The sequence below is a fragment of the Antechinus flavipes genome, chromosome 6 (genome assembly GCF_016432865.1).
Source record: "Antechinus flavipes isolate AdamAnt ecotype Samford, QLD, Australia chromosome 6, AdamAnt_v2, whole genome shotgun sequence".
Lineage (NCBI taxonomy): Eukaryota > Metazoa > Chordata > Mammalia > Dasyuromorphia > Dasyuridae > Antechinus > Antechinus flavipes.
The window spans coordinates 36,460,979-36,479,922 of NC_067403.1; the positions used below are offsets into that span (position 1 = coordinate 36,460,979).

Sequence of the window (18,944 nt, forward strand, 5' to 3'; positions counted from 1 at the left end):
TATTACAAAAAGAATGGCATAGGAAAGAAAGAAATGACAATTATGGTAAGAACAATGAAGAAAACTAAGGTATCAAAGATTTAAGGAAAAATAAAATGGCAGAAGATTCAGATCAGATAAAGGAATTTCAGAATACACGACCACAGAAATAAAACCTTTGTGGGTGATAGTTAGATCAAAAGTATGATTATCTCCATCTCTGTGTTTAGTTGAGGTAGAATGGAAAAGTAGGTATTTCAGAGAACATTGAATAGAATGAGTAGAAAAATTTGACCAGATTGAGGAACAGGGAAGCTATAGAATTAAGTATGGGTTACTTCACCAATTTCTACTCTTTCACCATGTAATAATTGTTTTTTGAATTCTTAGCAGTGCAGAGTCATTTTTTTAAAAGTGGAAACATAGTGATTCTATGACATCTACACATAGATTAATGTGATAGTCTTTTTTGTATCCACGCCTCAAAAATAGCTTCAAAAAGAATTGTGAGCATTTTCTGCATATTTTCCTTGGAATACTTGAAGAGTTTAATTTTTATTCATATTTAGGGGAAAAAAAAAGTTAATCAGAACAATATCAGGTTAAAAGTTTTTAAATACTCAGGGAACTAGAATTTTGATGCCAAAAAAAAAAAAAATGCTAGTAGAGAAGCCTAAACAGTGGACACCCAGAGGAATATATGAGAAGGTTTTCTTGTTTGGGAACAGAATAATTTAGGGCAGCAAAAAGGGAATCAGAAAAGTAACAAATTCAAATCTGTTATTCTATAATTTTGCTTCTAACTCTAGAAGCAGCCAAAATAAAAGTTGAATGATGCTAATAACAGGAATTATGAAACAAGGGCAAATTTGGAAGGATGCAAGAAGAGGAAGAAAGAGAGAAAAAATATAGAGGTAGAAAAGCTATATACATGTTTCCTATGCCTCCCTTGCCCATTTTTATTTTAAGTATGTTAAAGCACATTATTCTTTGAGAATTCCTATTTTCAGAACTTTTAGAAGTGCTTTTTCATAAAAGTAAAAATTATAACATATTCATTTAAATTACAATTGAGAGGAACTCACTTTATATCAACCTGAGGAGATAACAACTGGAGTCTTGTATAGGCAAACATCCAAGCATAGCTCACAGCAGTAGAGCAGTACTTTGGAAGATTTTCTTGTTTCATAAAACTTGACAGACTAATTATCCATGGATCTTGCCCCTGGGTCACATGTGCAAATATCCATATATGAGATGGGCTGATCACATCAAACTGGTGGCTGATAGGAGATGAACTCCACTCAGCTAATGTTTGCAAATCTATAGAGCCAGGGCAATACAGTAAAGTTGTCTGTGGAAAAAAAAATTGCATATTTAGAGCTGCCTGAAAGCTTTCTAACACGAACTGGGTTTAATACCAACAGATTCTCTTGACTTGACTCTAAACGATAAATGGATTGCATTTGTTTTTGCTCCTGAAATTACTTAAGAAAATCAAAGATAAAGATGGCAGTTTTCTACTGTCTTACAAAGTTGTGTTTATTTACAAGAGTAAGTTATCTAAAAGGTCCACACACATTCTCAAAAATTGGCCTGTTGATATTTGGATTAAACTGCAAAACTAAATGCTACCTTCAATTCTGTTCAAATATCACAAGACAGAGAACACAAATTGGAAAAAGCATAAAGTGAAAGATTAATAAGCACAATATTAAAAAAATATGATAAAATATTTTTCAGATAGGCATTTATAAACAGAATAGATTTTTAAGCAAGTATGACATTTTGAAAGAATGTGTTTTACTAATCACAACTCTATGTGCAAGCATAAACACATCTCTTTCCACATTCTCTGAAGTTCCTTCCTCCCAAACTCCCTAAGTAATATTCTTGGTCTCTATAATTTCCAAATAAAGAGTGTCATTTTGTAACCTAAATAAGAAATTAAGTAAAATATATAGAAACTTCCTTAAGAAATAGATTTGTATTTTTAAAAGAAAATACACTTTTTCCGCTATCCTACAAACTCATTTGCATTTCTTTGGAATAAGAGAATTAATTAAGTAATTAATGGTTGAATGATGTCTATAGTAGCTACTTCATGATTAACAAGACATTTTTATTCTTACTTATTCAAACACAATACCTTGCAAATAAAGTTAGATTTCACTGAATCAACCATGCCACAGACATCACAGAATCCCCATTCTAGAGCTGGAAAAGCTCTTTGAGGTCGTTTAGGCCAATTACATTGTTTGATAGATGTGGAGCTTGAGGTTCAGGGGAATTAAGTAACTTAGTCTGGTCACACAAGTAATATCAGAGACATGGTATGAACCCCATTCTTCTGACTCCAGACTATATATACTCTTTGTTAGGACAATTCAGAAACCATTTCAAACCATGAAAGTCAAATATATATTTTAACTATTTATATTTTGCATTTGTTTTGGTTTTAAAGAGTACAATTTAATGTCACTTTATTGTTAATTTCTCTATACACTTGAAGAATGTATTCATGTACATTATTTCTAAGGTAAATCTATCATAGAAAACTTAAACCAAAAGATATATGCCCCGTGTTTAAGACAATATTCTTTAGCAAGACAACATGAAAGCAAAAAACCCACTCTTATTACCTGATCAGCCCCTGTGAGGTGTATGAAGCTCTCAAGAATGGATGGGCTCAATCTGTCCATCACATCGATGGCCAATTCATCATCACCCTAAAAATAATAAATATAATCCTCTGAAAAATGTAATAGTGATTATGAAAAATAAACTAAGGTAATTATATAGTAGAATCTAATTAGAACAGTATTCACTGTAGGAAGGACAAAATTAATCTGAAATTTCTTAATCTTACCTTAGAAATTTCCAAAAGTGCAAATAAAGCTCGTACTTCTCTAAGGACACTGACAGCTAATCTCCTAGTGGCGGGACGACTACTACAAAGAATGACGAGTGCAAATCCTTCCACCACATGGAATACGTTGGAATATGGGATTCTTTCCAAAGGAAGGGAGTGAGCAGCTCCATTAGACATGTCATGCTTTAAAAAATTAAAACAATTACTCAAGACTTGCTGATAACGGTAAAAACAGCACAGAAATTTATAATATAATAATTACGAATGCAAGTATGCCCTATTTTAATAAAATCCAATATGCAGAAATCCAGCTTAATAACAGATAAATGAAAGAATGACTACTTCTGCTGCAAAAAAACATAGCTCCCATTGCCAATAAGTTCAAACAAAGGAAACTTTTAAATTATTATAAATTAAATAAATTAATAAATACATATTAAATGATAAATTATACTGTGTAGCAGAAAGGAAAAGAAAACCTACAGGGAAGCAAAGAAAAAGCTAAGTAGCTGGAGAAATAATGTATATTATTTATTATATAGGCTTAAAATAAGTAAAAATTTATAAAAAATTTTTTTCTTATATTGAAAATAAGATTTGGTAAATAAAAACACAGAAAAGCAAAGGCAAAGGGCCCCGGAGTAGGAGCTGCACAGATTCAGGTTACAGGTTCAGTTTTTGTTATGAAGTAAGTAAGTTACATTTAACAAGACACAGAACTACTCTGGCACATGGTTTATCCAGACCTGATAATCTCTAAATTCATTTCCAACTCTACAGTTCTTTTATTCCACATCACCCTTACAATCAATCAGTAAACATTTGTTGGGAATTTAAAATAAAGGTACAATAAGCACCTCTATTATTTTTTTTGAGGGGAAAAAAAAAACATTAAAAGAATAGCTTAGAACAAATAGTATTAAGGTGTTCCAGCAAAAGACCAACAAGAGATTCCAAGTATGATTTCCTTCCTGAAAGGAGACCATCTTTTCTGAGCTACCAGAAGCAGGATGAAGAAGTTATGAAAAATGAACTGCACAGAAATGTATGGATCACCTAAGAGTAAGGGAAGTAATCCCAATGAGTTTGTAGGGAACTAAAGATGAGTTACTGCTTCAATAGAGCAGAGGGGACCTAGTAATATCATCAAGGTTATGACAGTGAAACTCAAGTTCTGAAAAAATAACATACTATCCCAATCTGGAAAGACTTATAATGTGGGTAAAATCTGTGTCAGCCAGAGTAAAGTCACTGCCAGAAAGCTGGTCAACACATAATGACTTTTAGTAACTGAAGAAACAGAAGATTTACAATATAATTTAGTGTAAGGAGTAATCACATTGATGAAATTAAGCATCTTGGAAGCAGAAAAAGAAAAGACAATTTATACTTATGTCCACATATATATTAACATTTCTAACAACATATACTTTTATAATTAAACACTGCGACCCCATTATTTATTTATTTATTTACTTGCTTACTTATCTATCTATCTATCTATGCTGAGCCAAATGGGGTTAAGTGACTTGCCCAGGGTCACACAGCTAGGAAGTATTAAGTGTCTGAGTCCAATTTTGAACTCAGGTCCTCCTGATTTCAGGTTTGGTGCTCTATCCACTGCACCATCTAGCTGCCCCCCACAATTTCATTTTTAAGAGGAAGAAGCAAAGCTACGTTCACAGATTTGTTGTTGCTCAGTCATAAGGTTTTTACTGAATGTATAGTACCTGAGAGTCTTGGTTTTTATTGTGCATTTGGGCTGCTTGCTTCCACTGGTTTATTAACTGCACCAACATTTTTACAGCATTGTCAAGAAGTGTAGGATGGACATCCGTAATTTCCCGTACAATGAAATACACAAATCCTGAAAGAACATCTTCTCGCCAATCTGGAAAATCAAGCATTAGTGCCTGCAGAGTATTGAAAGCCAGAGCGCGTAGTTCCTCATCCATATGGATCGTAAGCCTACCAAAAACAAAGGGCCATTAGGATGCTTCACAACTCTCCTAGTATTTAGAGAGGCTTACGCCTGAAAATGCTCATTTTTAGCTGTTGCATAATGAACAATGAGAAACATTAAATTAGGGTTCACTGGGCCCTTTTCTGGGCTCCTCCCATTAGCCTATTAATCTACATATATTTCCACCCATTTAAAGTTATTCTTTTCATATAATTATTTCAGCAAAAAGCTTGATCAATTTAGAAGAAGATAAAATATATTTCATTTTGAAAGAAAACGATCTTTATAATTAGTCTCAACATATATATTTTGACTAATTTTTCTTATACTTGATAATCACTTTTGTGACAGCTAAATATAAGATGGCTGACAATGAACAAAATGTAAAACATAATGGAATATTAGAAAAACAATTCTTGGGAGATGGGGAGTGAAAATGGAACTTAATAGATCAGATAGCAAACACAGAATGAAGTAAATAGGCTAAGAACAGAAAGAAATGATTTAAGAAATGAAGGTGAAACAACACAGAAGAAAACCTTCAAGATTAAAGAATCTATGTCTGCATATGATAAGAAGAAGATCTGGTAAAGTATTTTTTAAAACCATGAAAACAATAAAGGGAAATGAATACCATTAAAAAAAAAACAGAAGTTTTTATATATATAGAATGTAAGGAAGTGAATGATAAACAGGAAAACCATAAAAGATATGGTTGCAGTTAAAGGAATAAGCAATAATATATTAATATGCAAACAAGAGATTCAAGTCCTGGGTGAGAGAAATAATTTTGGAGATTGACTATAACGACAAATGCATCAGAGTGAGAAATAGTCTGAATGAAAAAGGTAAGTAGATAGTATTAAAAAGATGCCACAATTACATGCTTGGGAAGCTGGGAAGATGGAGTTATCCACCATGACAGAGAAGAGTTGTGTGGTTTAGGAGAAAGGAGAGATCACATCTTCACCCTGCTGAACTCAGTTCTGGTCTTCACTAAGCCAACCTTCAACTGACAATGAGACTGAAGAGAAAAGAGGTGACAGCGCAGCAGCCTTGGCAGCAGCAGTTACCCAAGGACATTGGCAATGACCCAGGGTCAGACTGATGGTCTCTCAAGCCCGGGACTCTCTCTGTCACTCTGTAAGAGAAGACCTTACACTACCTTCTATGACACCCAACAAGCATTAGGAATCAAATGCCCATGAAGCTATAGAGATGCTTTTAGGCAACATAATTTCCCAGAGTAACATTTCATAAACGTTCTCCTCCCTATCTGGCTCAGGAAAGTCTTAAAGATTTATAAGCATTCCTCAAAGACAAAATACAATTCAGATACCACTAGGACAAAATCTACAAGCCACCCCAAACCTGTTATCAGAGTAGAATGTCACCACAATTAAGTACATCTCAGGAAGTCATTCCTAATCTACTATATCTGGAAACAATACAGACTAACTCTTCTGAAGTAAATGAATTAGTAACTGAAAAAAAAAAAAAAACTGCTCTGAAAATAGTAGGAAACTCTGTGAGGCCAAAAAAAAAAAAAGTTTAATTTTGAGGAAATAAAGTACATGCATTTTATCCTCTTGGAGGTTTTTATTATTATTATTATTATTATTATTATGTTTATAATTACATTTTGCTGGGCACAGCAGAAATTGAGGGTTCTTTGGGGAGAGGGCAAGGTGGGACGATTGGGATAACGGGGATGCTGAAGATGGAAAGAGTGAATAGGAATGGAAGGAGGCTTGTGGCTTGTGGAATTTGTAAGGCTCATGATATCATGTAAGACTCAACTTTACTAAAAGCACTATGTCTTAGCTTTAACCTTTCAAGTGTCAGCAAGCAAATGTAAAAAACAACTCACTCTCATAAAAAAATTATAGTAAGCATTTCTTGAATTGAATTGAATCAAAATGGAGAACAAGTAAGAAAATTAGTGATTTACTGTCCCAAGATTCAATTATTTCCCCTTATATCCTGGACAACAAACACTACTATACTCACTCATTTCAATTCAAAACACCTTAGAGCATGTACATGTAAATGCCTGTGCATGGACTGTGCATGTGAAGGTGAGGGCAATGAGAGATGCATGGGATGTATGTTCCAGAGGTCAACAGGAGAGGGATAGAGCAAATTCTAAGTCAAGAATCTCCTCAGGAAAATAAAGCATTTGAAAGGGGGGACTTCCAAGGCCTTGCCTAATTCTAGAGTCTAGGACTATAAGGGTTCTCAATTACATTTACCTATATGGTAAACACATACTGCACAATTAACTTGGTCACTTTTTTTATTTAACAGTGACCTTTGAGAACAGTATCAGCAATATTCTCAGTTAGTTACTGAGGGAAGTAATTAAATATGCTATTTTCAGTAAAAAGACATAACTTCTGGTAATAATAACAACAAAAAAGTTCAGCAATGGAGAGAAGTGAATATAAGATGTCAAAGCAATAATTGGAGAGGTAAATTTAGTTTTAGTATCTGTCTAAATAAACATGATGGTATTCTGGGCATTATATATATAAAGGGACAATACAGGGGTATAAGTCCCAAAAAACCTCATGGAGAGTTACAAAATGAAAAAATTAAAAAGCAATGAGGGCCGATCTAAATCATAGTTAATATAACTAAAAATTAGAAAACTGAGATTTGTAGGGGATTCAAAACAAGAGACAGAAGTTAAAATGAATGGGAATCACAAGCTTGACAGAGAATTAAGAGAAAAAGTGTTAATTAAGATGCTAAATAAAATATAGGGTTTATAAATTATTTTATTCATTCATTTTAAAGACAAAATTGGTGATTTAAAGTCTAGGTGCAAGTATTAAAATTTCCATAGCAAATAATAGTTTTATTTCATTTACCTTGCTAATAATTCAATGAGGTCCGTTCTGCTCATACCATCTGGAATCAATCTTGGGATAGCAGCAATACATGTTCTAAACAAATCAATCTTCGGTTTTCTCTCACCTCTGAAAAATAAATGATATTAGGTGCAAATGGAATTAAAGTGTTTAAATTTTTCTTCTGATAACACACAAAAAAGAAGTGGTATAGAGCAATAAAATAATTCATTACATACGTGATCATATCTTCAGGCTCCTTATTAGACATTTGTATACTAGTCATACACATTGGTCTTCCAACTTCTTTGTCTAAATGTCTAAGTATGCTGTCTAATGCTTTTCTTACTTGAGGGTAGTATATTGACATTCCTGAAAAAGAAATATAACATTACATACAGCTGGGAGGTGTTAAGTGTCTCAGACCAGATTTGAACTCAGATCCTCCCTACTTCAGGGCTGCTACTCTGTCTACTGCACCATCTAGCTGCTCCTACAACAAACTTTTAATACCAGACTTGTTTCTTCTGCCCCTCAGAAGATTTCTACCCCCCATATTTAAATTTCTTAATGGCTTTAATACTGGCAAAAGATGCTACTGCTACCAACCTTTTTACTACTATTACTTTCAAGATTACTAACTTATTCTAATTATTTTTTTGATGCTTTACTTAAGATACTCCGGAAGTGACAGCAATTAGTCTGCATAATTACAACTGTTATTTTGCCCCTGACGCTCATGTCCTGACCATTGGTCTATAGCTTTTGGTAAGCCTACCAGAAAGGCATATTTAAAAATATAAGTGCTATTAATTCCTAGCAAAGAATTAAGCAAGAAAGAGAATAGAGAAATTAGGGTCCTAAATTATGTCTTATTATAGTTTTTTTTTTTTTTGTTTGAGATGAAATACCAGAATGTCAGATGAACCTATTTTCAAAGATAACTGCAAAAACTCATTATAAAAATACATTTTCCCCCATGACATGTCACTTTGAATTACTTATATCTCTGTTCTATTATAGAGTTGACAATAAACAAGAATTGACAATACAAATAAAAAACCTTCTTTATTTGACATTTTGATTGCCTAGATCATAACATTCCTTCATTGTCAGGGTTAAGGGAGAAGTCATTGCATGAACATTCCTAAAAAAATTATGTAGTCTGGGAAAGACAAACAGTTCACAAAACAGCCCTTCAATCTCTCGACATACTTTTTCAAATAAAAGTTCTTTTAAGAACAAGCTGTTAACATTAATTTCAAAAGATGTGCCATATTGCCTATGTGTCAAGGACTGTGCTGTTTCAGAATGGAAAGAAATCAAACATTCTTGTCCTTTAAGATCATATAATCAAAGCAGGGAAAATAAGTCATGAAAAGAACAACTATAAAACAAATCAGAAATTAAGGGCAAAGGAGAAGTTCATATGAAATATTATGCAAAAAGCTGAGCCTAGAGGGGAAAAGAAGAGTCTTGATTTACTAAAAATGGGGAAAGAATATTCTGGAAATAGCAAATAGCATACATCACAAGAAAAGGAAAAAGAATCCATTCTGAATGTGGGGAATGGTGAGAACAAAGGGACAGATAGGAAAGGGCAGGATGCAAAGAAATGGTCATAAGAACAGGCTGGCTGGAATGTAGGCTCATAAAAGAGAGACAGGCTGGAAAAGGACATAAAAGCTAACAATACCCACTGGAGGTTTGAGCAGAGTGAGATGATCAGAACAAGGCAGAGTGAAGAGCTATAACCAGCTAACCGTGAAGAAGCAAGAAAGGATAAAGATCAAAAAAAGACAGGATAAAGAAAAGCATTATAAGAATGAGAATACAGTCCAGTAATAACATCAACAGATCAGATGATATTAATAACTCTTCAAGGGAAAAGAAAAATGTTTCAGCTGGAATGCAACTATAAGAATTGTCATTCTAACCAAATTTACATGAAAATCTTTGCAAAATGTATCTAGATAGAATATATATATGGGTTTAGCCCTCTGCTACATAACTAAATATTCTGTTTATTTAAATTACTTTGGTGTGATTCAAAATGTGCTCTTGTTTAGTTTGGTAAATATAAAGAGAGATTTGTGAGTTGTTTTTGAAAATGTTTGCCCAAAACATGCATGACTTGAACCTAAGTTTATCTTTCAAGCATTATAAGAATGGAGAAGTAAAAGAGGAATGGGATATAAAAAAATTAGAGAGAACATTAATTAATTTGCCAAGAAAAATCCCATTCCCGATAATGCTAATTAAATGTACTAAATTTTTCTTGATCAAGGAATTTGAAATCAAAGAACTTTAAAAGAGCAAAATGAACCCAGTCTAGAGACTATGAGGAGAGCTTGTATTAGAAACATTAATAAAATCTTGTGGAGAACTTTAAGTTTCTCAAGGGGCAATCTACTTTTCTAATCTATGTTTTAAATCTACTTTTATTTTTCCAAAAGTCTGAATCTAATGGTAGGCAGGAATTAAACAGCTCATTTTTCTTCAAAGATTATACAGTGTAATCTGGTGCACCCAAGTAATAATTAGTCAAATTACAAACTAAAATCTAGGAACAATAACAATGAAAACATTGAATTATTTTCTTAAACTTTCTCCTGGATCAAAAATAATGCAATATAATAATATTTATTTCAAAATAAATTTATCCATTATAGGGAAAGGATAGCTTTAGGTTCAATAGCAGTGGGTATATAGGACAAAGATTATCAGCTCCATCCAGGCTAAAACAGTGAAGTTCTGGAAAGTTCTAGAAACTATCCTTCTGTTTAGTTTGGTAAAACTAAAATGTAAAGACATGTAGCAGTGGCTTTGAATAGATGTTCACTCAGGGCATGGACTTGAACCCAAGTGTTTCTTTCAAGAATCCATGCTTCAGTGAGTCTGAATTAAGTTACTTAACCTCTACTCAAACAAATCCTAAAAGTATAAAACAGGAAAATTAAATTGAGTAATTTTTTTATGCATAAAAATAATAATAACTAAAAATAGCAGCAAGTATAGATGGGAGAAAAAGTGATCTGGAAAGAAAAGGTATTTTAGAGGAAGACATGCTTTCTTACAGTCATTCAACTATATGGATGAGTTCTGCATTTGCAAATCAGAGTAAGGAAAAAAAATTTTTAAGTGCTGGGCTGGAAATCAGTAAACGTGAATTCCACTCACTGCTTAATCAATAAATACATGAGTGGACTTAGAAAAGTCCATTTCCTTACATAGAAAATTAAGGCAAACGAGAAAGATAAGAAGAGAGAAACTGAAAATATGGAAATAAGACAAGGAAAACCTGTTGCTGAATCCTTCTTGAGGACAGCTTCATTATTGTTAATGAGATTATACATAGGAATAATGTAAGATTGGGGAAATGTGTGACTGAAAGTGTAGGTGAAACATATCTTTTAAAAAGTTATTTGCTCATTTGGAACTATGCCCAAAAGGCTATCAAATTGTACAGACCCTTTGATCCAGCAGGATTACTACTAGGTCTGTATTCCAAAGACATATTAAAGAAGGGAAAGGGATCTTTTTGTGCAAAAATGTTTGTAGCAGCCCTTCTTGTAATGGCAAGAAACTGAAAATTGAGTGGATGCTCATCTGGTGTGGATATGTATGTATGCAATGTATATATATATATATATATATATATATATATATATATATATATATATGAATGTAATGGAATATTACTGTTCTATAAGAAATGATGAGCAGGCTGATTTCAGAAAAGCCTGAAAACACTTATATAAACTGATACTGAGTGAAGTGAGCAGAACCAAGAGAACATTGTACACAATAACAAAAAGATTATGTGATGATTAACTATGATAGACTTGGCTCTTCTCAACAGCATGGTGATAGACTTGGGATGGAACATGCCATCAGCATAAAGAAAGAGAACTATGGAGACTGAACATGGATCACAGAATAATATGTTCACCTTTTTATTTGGTTAGTTTGTTTTTTTCTTTTTCATAGTTCTTTCTCTTTGAGTCTGATTTTTCTTGCATATGACAAATAAGGAAATATGTTTAAAAAACTGCACAAGTTTAACATATGTCAGATCTTTCTGTTTTGGGAAGAGAGGAGGCAAGGGAGAAAGGGAGAAAAATTAGAACTTACAAAAATGAATATTGAAAACTATATGTTTTGGAAAAATAAAATATTGAAAAAAGTTATATGCTCTAATTCAATAGTTATTTGAAATGACATATAAATGCAACTGTTCATTATTTCAATTATATATAATTGGATTTATAATTGCAGTTATAAAAAGTTATAATTAAAAATAATATTTTAGATATAATTCTAAAAAAGTAGAAGCATAAAATCAATTCACCATTACCTATGACTTTTGCTTCTTCATCTGTCAAAGTTTTATTAAGAAAAATTTTCTTTACACGAAGAGTGTTTCCTGAGGGAAGAATGACTCCTGTTGTTGGCATTGGTGGCTCACCATCTTTCTGCTGCAAACTGTCTGCTATCACAAGGAAGACTCTGAGACCAATGTTCATCCTCTTCAAAAAAAAAGTTCAAAATGAAGAAATTAAGAGCTTTTACTAGCATCATGAGCTTTTCTATTGATATTAATTTTATAAAAATAATATTAAATTTATCCAAAAAATATAGTATATATGAGATCAAGGAAAAACTTTCTGTTTACCTTTTATAGTCAGTCTAGGAAACTAATTCTGAGGACAAAGTGTAAATGAGAAAATATTTCTAAGATGTAAAAGGTGCCTGTTGCCATTCTACCATATTTCATATGGGATCATGTGATGATGGGAGGGAAAGGCTCATCAGAGAAAAGGGTTGTAGCTCATTCTATCCTTTATTTTCTGGCTTTGGACTATTGAGAAAATACCATAAATAAAGAAGTATCCAATTAGATTTGGCAGGAAGTGCTGTCTTTTCAGTAAAAATTGCTCGTTTTCAACATAGGTCAGGTTATTACTACTGTTAAATTAGATGGATTAAAAAAAGAAAAGTTAAGGGCTGATATCTCTGTTGGGGGTAGAAAGTCACAAAGTAACCTTGGTATGAAAAATTGTCACATTTCACTTTGGAAGTAAAGTTGTTACTGGATGTAACCACCTTCCTAAAACCATGAATGCTAATTTTAACTTCCTCTTATAACAAAGTATACATAACCTTTCTTCCTTGACATAATATTTTATCTCACCTGTTTTATAAGTGAAACTAAAATTTATTTTCAAAACATTTGATTCTTATTAGTTTTTAACTGTGATAAAATATTTTTAAATAGGACAATAGAGAATAAAAAAAAAACCAACACCATTTCAAGAACTTAATTATAATTTACAGATTTCAAATACACTTTGACCACTTTGAGTCACAAAATATTGGGGGAAAAAACACAACTAAAGTAAAAAGGCACTAAGTTTTATCATTTCCTTAAATAATTATTGCTCATTTTATGAGTCACTGCAAAACTGCACTGTCCATATCCATATTTTTTTCCTTGAAGTCTACTACTTCAAATGCTTTCTATACCCCAAGAATGTTAATCTGGATAATGTTAAACTGGGATCTTTCCACTACTACTGGCTCTACTTGTGTCCCCTTTAAGTCTCTCCCCTCTCCACCCCCACCCCCCCCAATAACATTAAAATTAGTTTCTTAACTTCAAGGCAGGGAAAGGGGAAGGAATGCTTCTATTAATAATTACACACACACACACACACAGAATTGGTCCAAAAAAATTCAATAGTTACACATTCAAAAATGTGTAACTAAATTGCCTTTATCCTCATTATTTCACAATTCTTATTTCTGCACAAAGTAGAATCTGAAAAATCTCATCATTTACAGGAAATCATTCCTTCAATGCAGATCCTCTGCTGAGTATCCACATAAATTACAAACACATCAGCTTGCTCAGCTATCTTCCAATCTTTGTTTTCTTTAAGTGCCATTTCTACTTTTTCATACAATACACCAATAATTGGCAAGCTGATAGAATCAAATGTAGCAGGTACATTGTTATTGATATAGGTAACAATTTGTTACAAAAGCATGAAAAAACTTTTCCATTTTTCATCTATTTTTTCCCTCTTCTTTTTGCTGTAAATGTTCTTGCTAAAATTGCTGGCTAATTAGGTCTTTTACCAGACTTTGGTCAGGCTGTCCTCCACCAATTCTATTTCATGAGAGAATATTATTTTTCACCATCCTCTTCCATATAATTTTATGAGTCTATGGCTGCTATAATTCTCTTCTTGTCAAAGAGATTAAGTATTTGCTCCTTTACCATAAATAAATAACTGCATTAACTGCTTGTTGCCTGATTGAGACAGTTTCCAGGGTCTTTTGGTCTCTTTGTTATGGCAATGGAATCATTTCAGTTAACCCAACCATCTTTAAGAAATACTGCCAATATCTGTTATTATTTAGCATTTTTGTTGTTTAAAAAAAAAAAAAATTCTTGTCATTTGTCAATGACTAACCCTGCCTCAATAGAACCCTCCCTTATAATAAAAGACTACAAGCTAAGTAAAATAAATCCACACAATGCTAAAGTCTGACAAAATATGCCTCCTTTCATAGCGATATTCACACCTCTCTACTCAGAAAAATGAGACTTTAGTACTCTCAAGTTAAGGTTTAGCATTCAGAGATTAGAAATAGCTTGCCTTTCAGAGTATGTGATTATGGTCATTGTACATGTTCTTCTCTCTTCACTCTTTATCAGTTAATGTGAGACTTGCCATTCCTCTGAATACCTAATTATTTAACTTTACAGAACTATACTAATGTAATTCCTTTAAGCCACAATTTTATCAATCTCATGTGCAGCAAAATGCACTTAATTCCAACTCTTTTCCAGAAAAATTGAATCAATTCAGATTCACCAACAACTGCATTAGTGAACTAGTTTTCCCTCAGAATGATCTACATTTATCGTTATTTTTCCCCTTCATTTTTTTCTGAAAAGTGTGGGTAAACAGATCAGTCTGATGCTGTTTTAATAAGAGACCCTATCTTTTTTTTCCCCATTATTTGGTTCTGTTTTTTGCACTAACAAGACAGCTGGTTCAGAATGATTACTTCATTAGGAAGTCAGTTCTTTGTTAAAAATACAGTCAATTTCTTTTTTAGAATGTTTTCTGGTGTTTGCCATGCCTTATGTTTTTCAACTCTCTTCTTTAATAAGTATTCATGGCATGAAGGCGAGAAAGGTTTATTATAGTTTTCAATCCTTTGATGCCTTATTTCTTAATCCCAAGACATATTTTTTAATATGTTTTTAAGACATCCTCCTTTGTGTCCATTTTTTCGCCATCAATGTTTTAATATGGAAGATCTTAATTGAGTTTGTGAAATTTCTCTACTGCCTCAACCTTTACAAGAGCTGTTGCCACATAAGCCACAATAACCTTCGGGGGTGGCCTTTTTTTACAAATAATTACACTATTCCATATCTACCCAACTTCCTTTTGTTTTCTGTTCCAAGAGAATATTCCAGAATCTGTGTTTAACCTTTGGCTGTTTAATATTTTCATTAATGTTTCAAACTAAAGCCCAGATGGCATCTTCATCAATTTTATAGGGACTCCCATGCTGAGAAGGATCATAGAGTCAGGATCTAAAAGGATCCTGACAGGTTATACCACTGGGCTAAATCTAGTGAGGTTAAATTCGACAGAGATAAAGAATTTCAAACTTCAGTTAAAAAAATCAACTTCATAAGTACAGAATAGGGAGGCATGGTTCCATAATTTGTTTGATAAAGATATGGCGTAAGATCTAATTCATTATTAGGTAATATTATAATGTGGTGACAAAAAAGCTAAATTAATCTTGGATTGAATTAAGGGAGGCATAGACCTAAGAGAAGAATTCAGAGCTATTAGAACTTCAATTTGCTTTCCTTATTGGCCTTTTCCACATTCACTTCTGGCAGCCACAGTTTCAGATGTACAATAATAAGCTAAAAAGTGTTGAGAAGAGAGCAATCAGAATGGCAAAAGACCTTGAGGATGTTTAATTTGAAGGACAAAAGATAAAGGGGCAATATGATATCTGTCTTCAAATATTTAAAAGCCTTTCAGGTGGAGGCAACATTGCTCCCCAGAGAGCAGAAAAAAGAGCAAGAATATAAATATAAATTGTAAAAAGTTGGTGGAATCCTTCTACCTGAAGATCTTTGAAGTAAGGCTGAATACTTATTAGATGTGGTAGAGAAATGGGTTAGACTGTTTAGCCAAGAGCATCTCCTTCAATTCTCAAAATCTATGATTCTGTAGTTTCAGTTACACAGGAAATATCAAGTCTGAAATAATGCCATTTCTAAAGTCATACATTAACTTATTAGTGAGTAAGTTTCTGACAATCAGGGTACCAGCAATGAAATTAATTTTGATAGACAATCTAAAAATGATGACTCTTCACATTCTCTGCCTCCTTTTCTAGCACTTTGCCACTGTCATTGCAGAACTGAAGGAGACTCTAAGGATTTGGTCATTTTGCAATTTTCTTTGTTTCACTAGAAGTTAATGTTGATCTAGTGGTCATATTTAGCAAAACTCCAAATTCACAAACATGTAGTCTGTTGTTGTGATGGCATTCAAAGTATTTCTGGCATGGCAGGACTTGCCATAAGCCTATACCTTGCCAGTTAGTCTTTAGGAATCCAGGGTTGGCACCAAACTACCATGAAGCATTAGAATATGATGTCTGCTAAGGATATACCAAAGACTTCTGCTATACTCTATATCAATGTTTCTTAAAAGGAAAGTATAAATCTATGATAAAGCATGAGGAAATGAAAGCAAATTAATTGGCAGATATTAAAAAAATCTTGGAAATATACTGAGGCACATTGGAATGGTAGATACAAGGAAAAAATATATAGTAATTAGATGAATTCTCCCTTGAGAGTGACAGACAAATATTATTTCTGTCAATCTCAAACTGGTCACTTCCAGCTTCTTCACTCTCTATTACTCCCAGATGTCTCGTGGAGAGGGATAGGTAGTTATCAGCAATGATTATCCTTTCACTGTAGAAGTACAGGTCATTTTTAATCTATTTCATCCTTTGTCAAAATAGTCAAAGGATAACCCATACTGTATTTTATGAAAGGAATGGAAGAGAAAAAAGAGATTTTTTTCCCCCAAGATAAGGGATGTCATATAGCTAAAGGGTAAATGTGATATGTCTAAACAGTTTGAGAACTAACCATCCATGTTTTTCAGATTTCTAGTCAACAGCTTATTTTGTTTTGTTCTTGTAAGCAAATTTTTAAGTGTTTCTTTTATGAAGGATATTAAAAGTTTAAAAAATATAGACAAAATTGCAAAGATATCAGATCCTTTTACCTCTGGATTAATGGTGAAGGTTTTAGTAGATTTTCCAACACTGAGAAGATCAAATATTATTTCTTTCATTGCAAAATCCAAACGTTCCTAAAAGAAACATACTTTTATTATGTTATACTAAGGATATACTAACAAAAATACAAATCCATAAACAATGATTAATTTTGAATTGGATAAGCACAAATTACTATGCTAGATGCCATAAAGAATAAACATTCTAGAACACACACACACGAGTTCCCTGTTCTAAAAGAGATTACAAGCAAACAACAAAACAAAAGACAAAAACATTTAAAGTCAAATAATAACAATGCAAGCAGTGTCATAAATTAAACGTAAAATTAAAATTACAAACTATGTACTTTTAGTTCAGAACAGAGTGAGAACCTTTCTTGTATGATGGACTGCGATGGAAAGGTTTTATGAATTTAAACTGAATCTTAAAAAGTAGGAGAAGCAAACAACAAGGACACAGGAAAATGGCATTAGAAAAAGACGATTTGGGGAGAGTAAAAGGCCAATTTAATGAAAGCACAGAATCACACAAAAGGATAGTGAGAGATAAGGCTAGAAGAGAGCATTAGATCAGATAATATAGAGTCTTGAATGGCAAGGAAAGGAGTTTGGACTTCGATGAAATGTGAAGTCACTGAAGATCTTGAGAAAGAAAATGAAGTGATATAGGCAGTGTTTTAATACAATCTGACAGCAGAGGCAAGAATGGATTAGAACAGAGGATCAATGAGAGAACCACCAATTAGAAACATATTACAATAGCTTGGGGGTGAAATAATGAAAAGATAGAAAAGAAAAGAAGAGATGCACACACCAAAAAGGTATATCCTAAAATGTAAGGGGGGAAGAAGAGATACTGCATATAGTATTTAATGTTATTGAAAATAACTACAACATAACCTCATCGTTTTTGTTCTCTAGTGATTAAAATAACTATCATTCCATCAAGTGCAAAATAATTTCATTTGAAAACATTCATATTTTTCCCATCTTGGTTCTATAAAAAGGGCAATTGCATACTCTGGAATAAGAGTATTAAATATATATACTTATTCTGTATCCCCCTCAGTCAAAGATTTAGACAAAACAAATCACAATAACATCAAGATATTTTACTATATTTCATGAATCTTATTCAATATAATTATTCATCAATAATATTCATTTTTGCCTAGATTTTTGAAATGTTCTTAACTGTGAAAGAACTACTTTTTATTGTTTGTTACTTAGAAAACAAATACAAATGTACTATTCTATGGTGAGCTTACCTGAGCAATGAATTGGATAATCTTGACAAATATGTTAAGTGGCGTATCACGAGGGACTACGCTGCGGGAGCCTTTTGGGAAAAGTGCTGATACTATGCTCATAAGACGACTAAGGAAAAAAGAATTTACAAACGAGATGAAAAGCTGCTATTGCAAAGGTTCAATAAATTTAATCTTTTTTTTTTTTTTATAATTCTTTAAATTTCTTTTCTTAGTAGTAAAAGGCTTTTCATTTCTTATTCATCATTATCATCATAGTCCCTAAGATTTATATATAGATCTTTAAGGTTTGCACAGTGCTTTTAATGCTTTATTTCATTTGATTCTCTGAAGCACCTATGTATTATTTGAAACCCATTAAAGCAATTTTATTTAATGAGGTAATTTATTAAATGTTAACATTAATAATTGGTACTCACCTCTGAGTTACAGTGTTGCTTTCACATTTGATTCTAATTACATAAACCCACAATAGTCTATACAGAGATTCCAGTGCAACTCGGGACATTTTGGGATCTTTATTCTGTTAAAAAAGAAAAACAAGACCAAGTATTATTTCTTCCAAATTTTGTGCTCTTAAAAATAATTAAAATCTTTAAATTCCAAATTACTTGCTCAATAATTATTTACAAAATTAAATTC

General features: G+C 32.5%; 1 protein-coding gene across 1 annotated transcript in view; it reads right to left on the bottom strand.

Annotated features, from left to right (window-relative positions):
- The window catches only part of FRYL (FRY like transcription coactivator), a 195,019-nt gene that overhangs the window by 92,451 nt on the left and 83,624 nt on the right, over positions 1–18,944 (bottom strand). Inside the window, exons 13-22 of the mRNA XM_051965725.1 lie at positions 18,722–18,825; positions 18,303–18,411; positions 17,020–17,106; positions 12,024–12,195; positions 7,906–8,038; positions 7,688–7,795; positions 4,582–4,819; positions 2,849–3,034; positions 2,622–2,708; positions 1,065–1,333 (exon numbers count right to left, since the gene is read on the bottom strand). Coding sequence (XP_051821685.1) covers positions 1,065–1,333; positions 2,622–2,708; positions 2,849–3,034; positions 4,582–4,819; positions 7,688–7,795; positions 7,906–8,038; positions 12,024–12,195; positions 17,020–17,106; positions 18,303–18,411; positions 18,722–18,825 — 1,493 coding nt within the window. The remainder of the gene's footprint in view (positions 1–1,064; positions 1,334–2,621; positions 2,709–2,848; positions 3,035–4,581; positions 4,820–7,687; positions 7,796–7,905; positions 8,039–12,023; positions 12,196–17,019; positions 17,107–18,302; positions 18,412–18,721; positions 18,826–18,944) is intronic.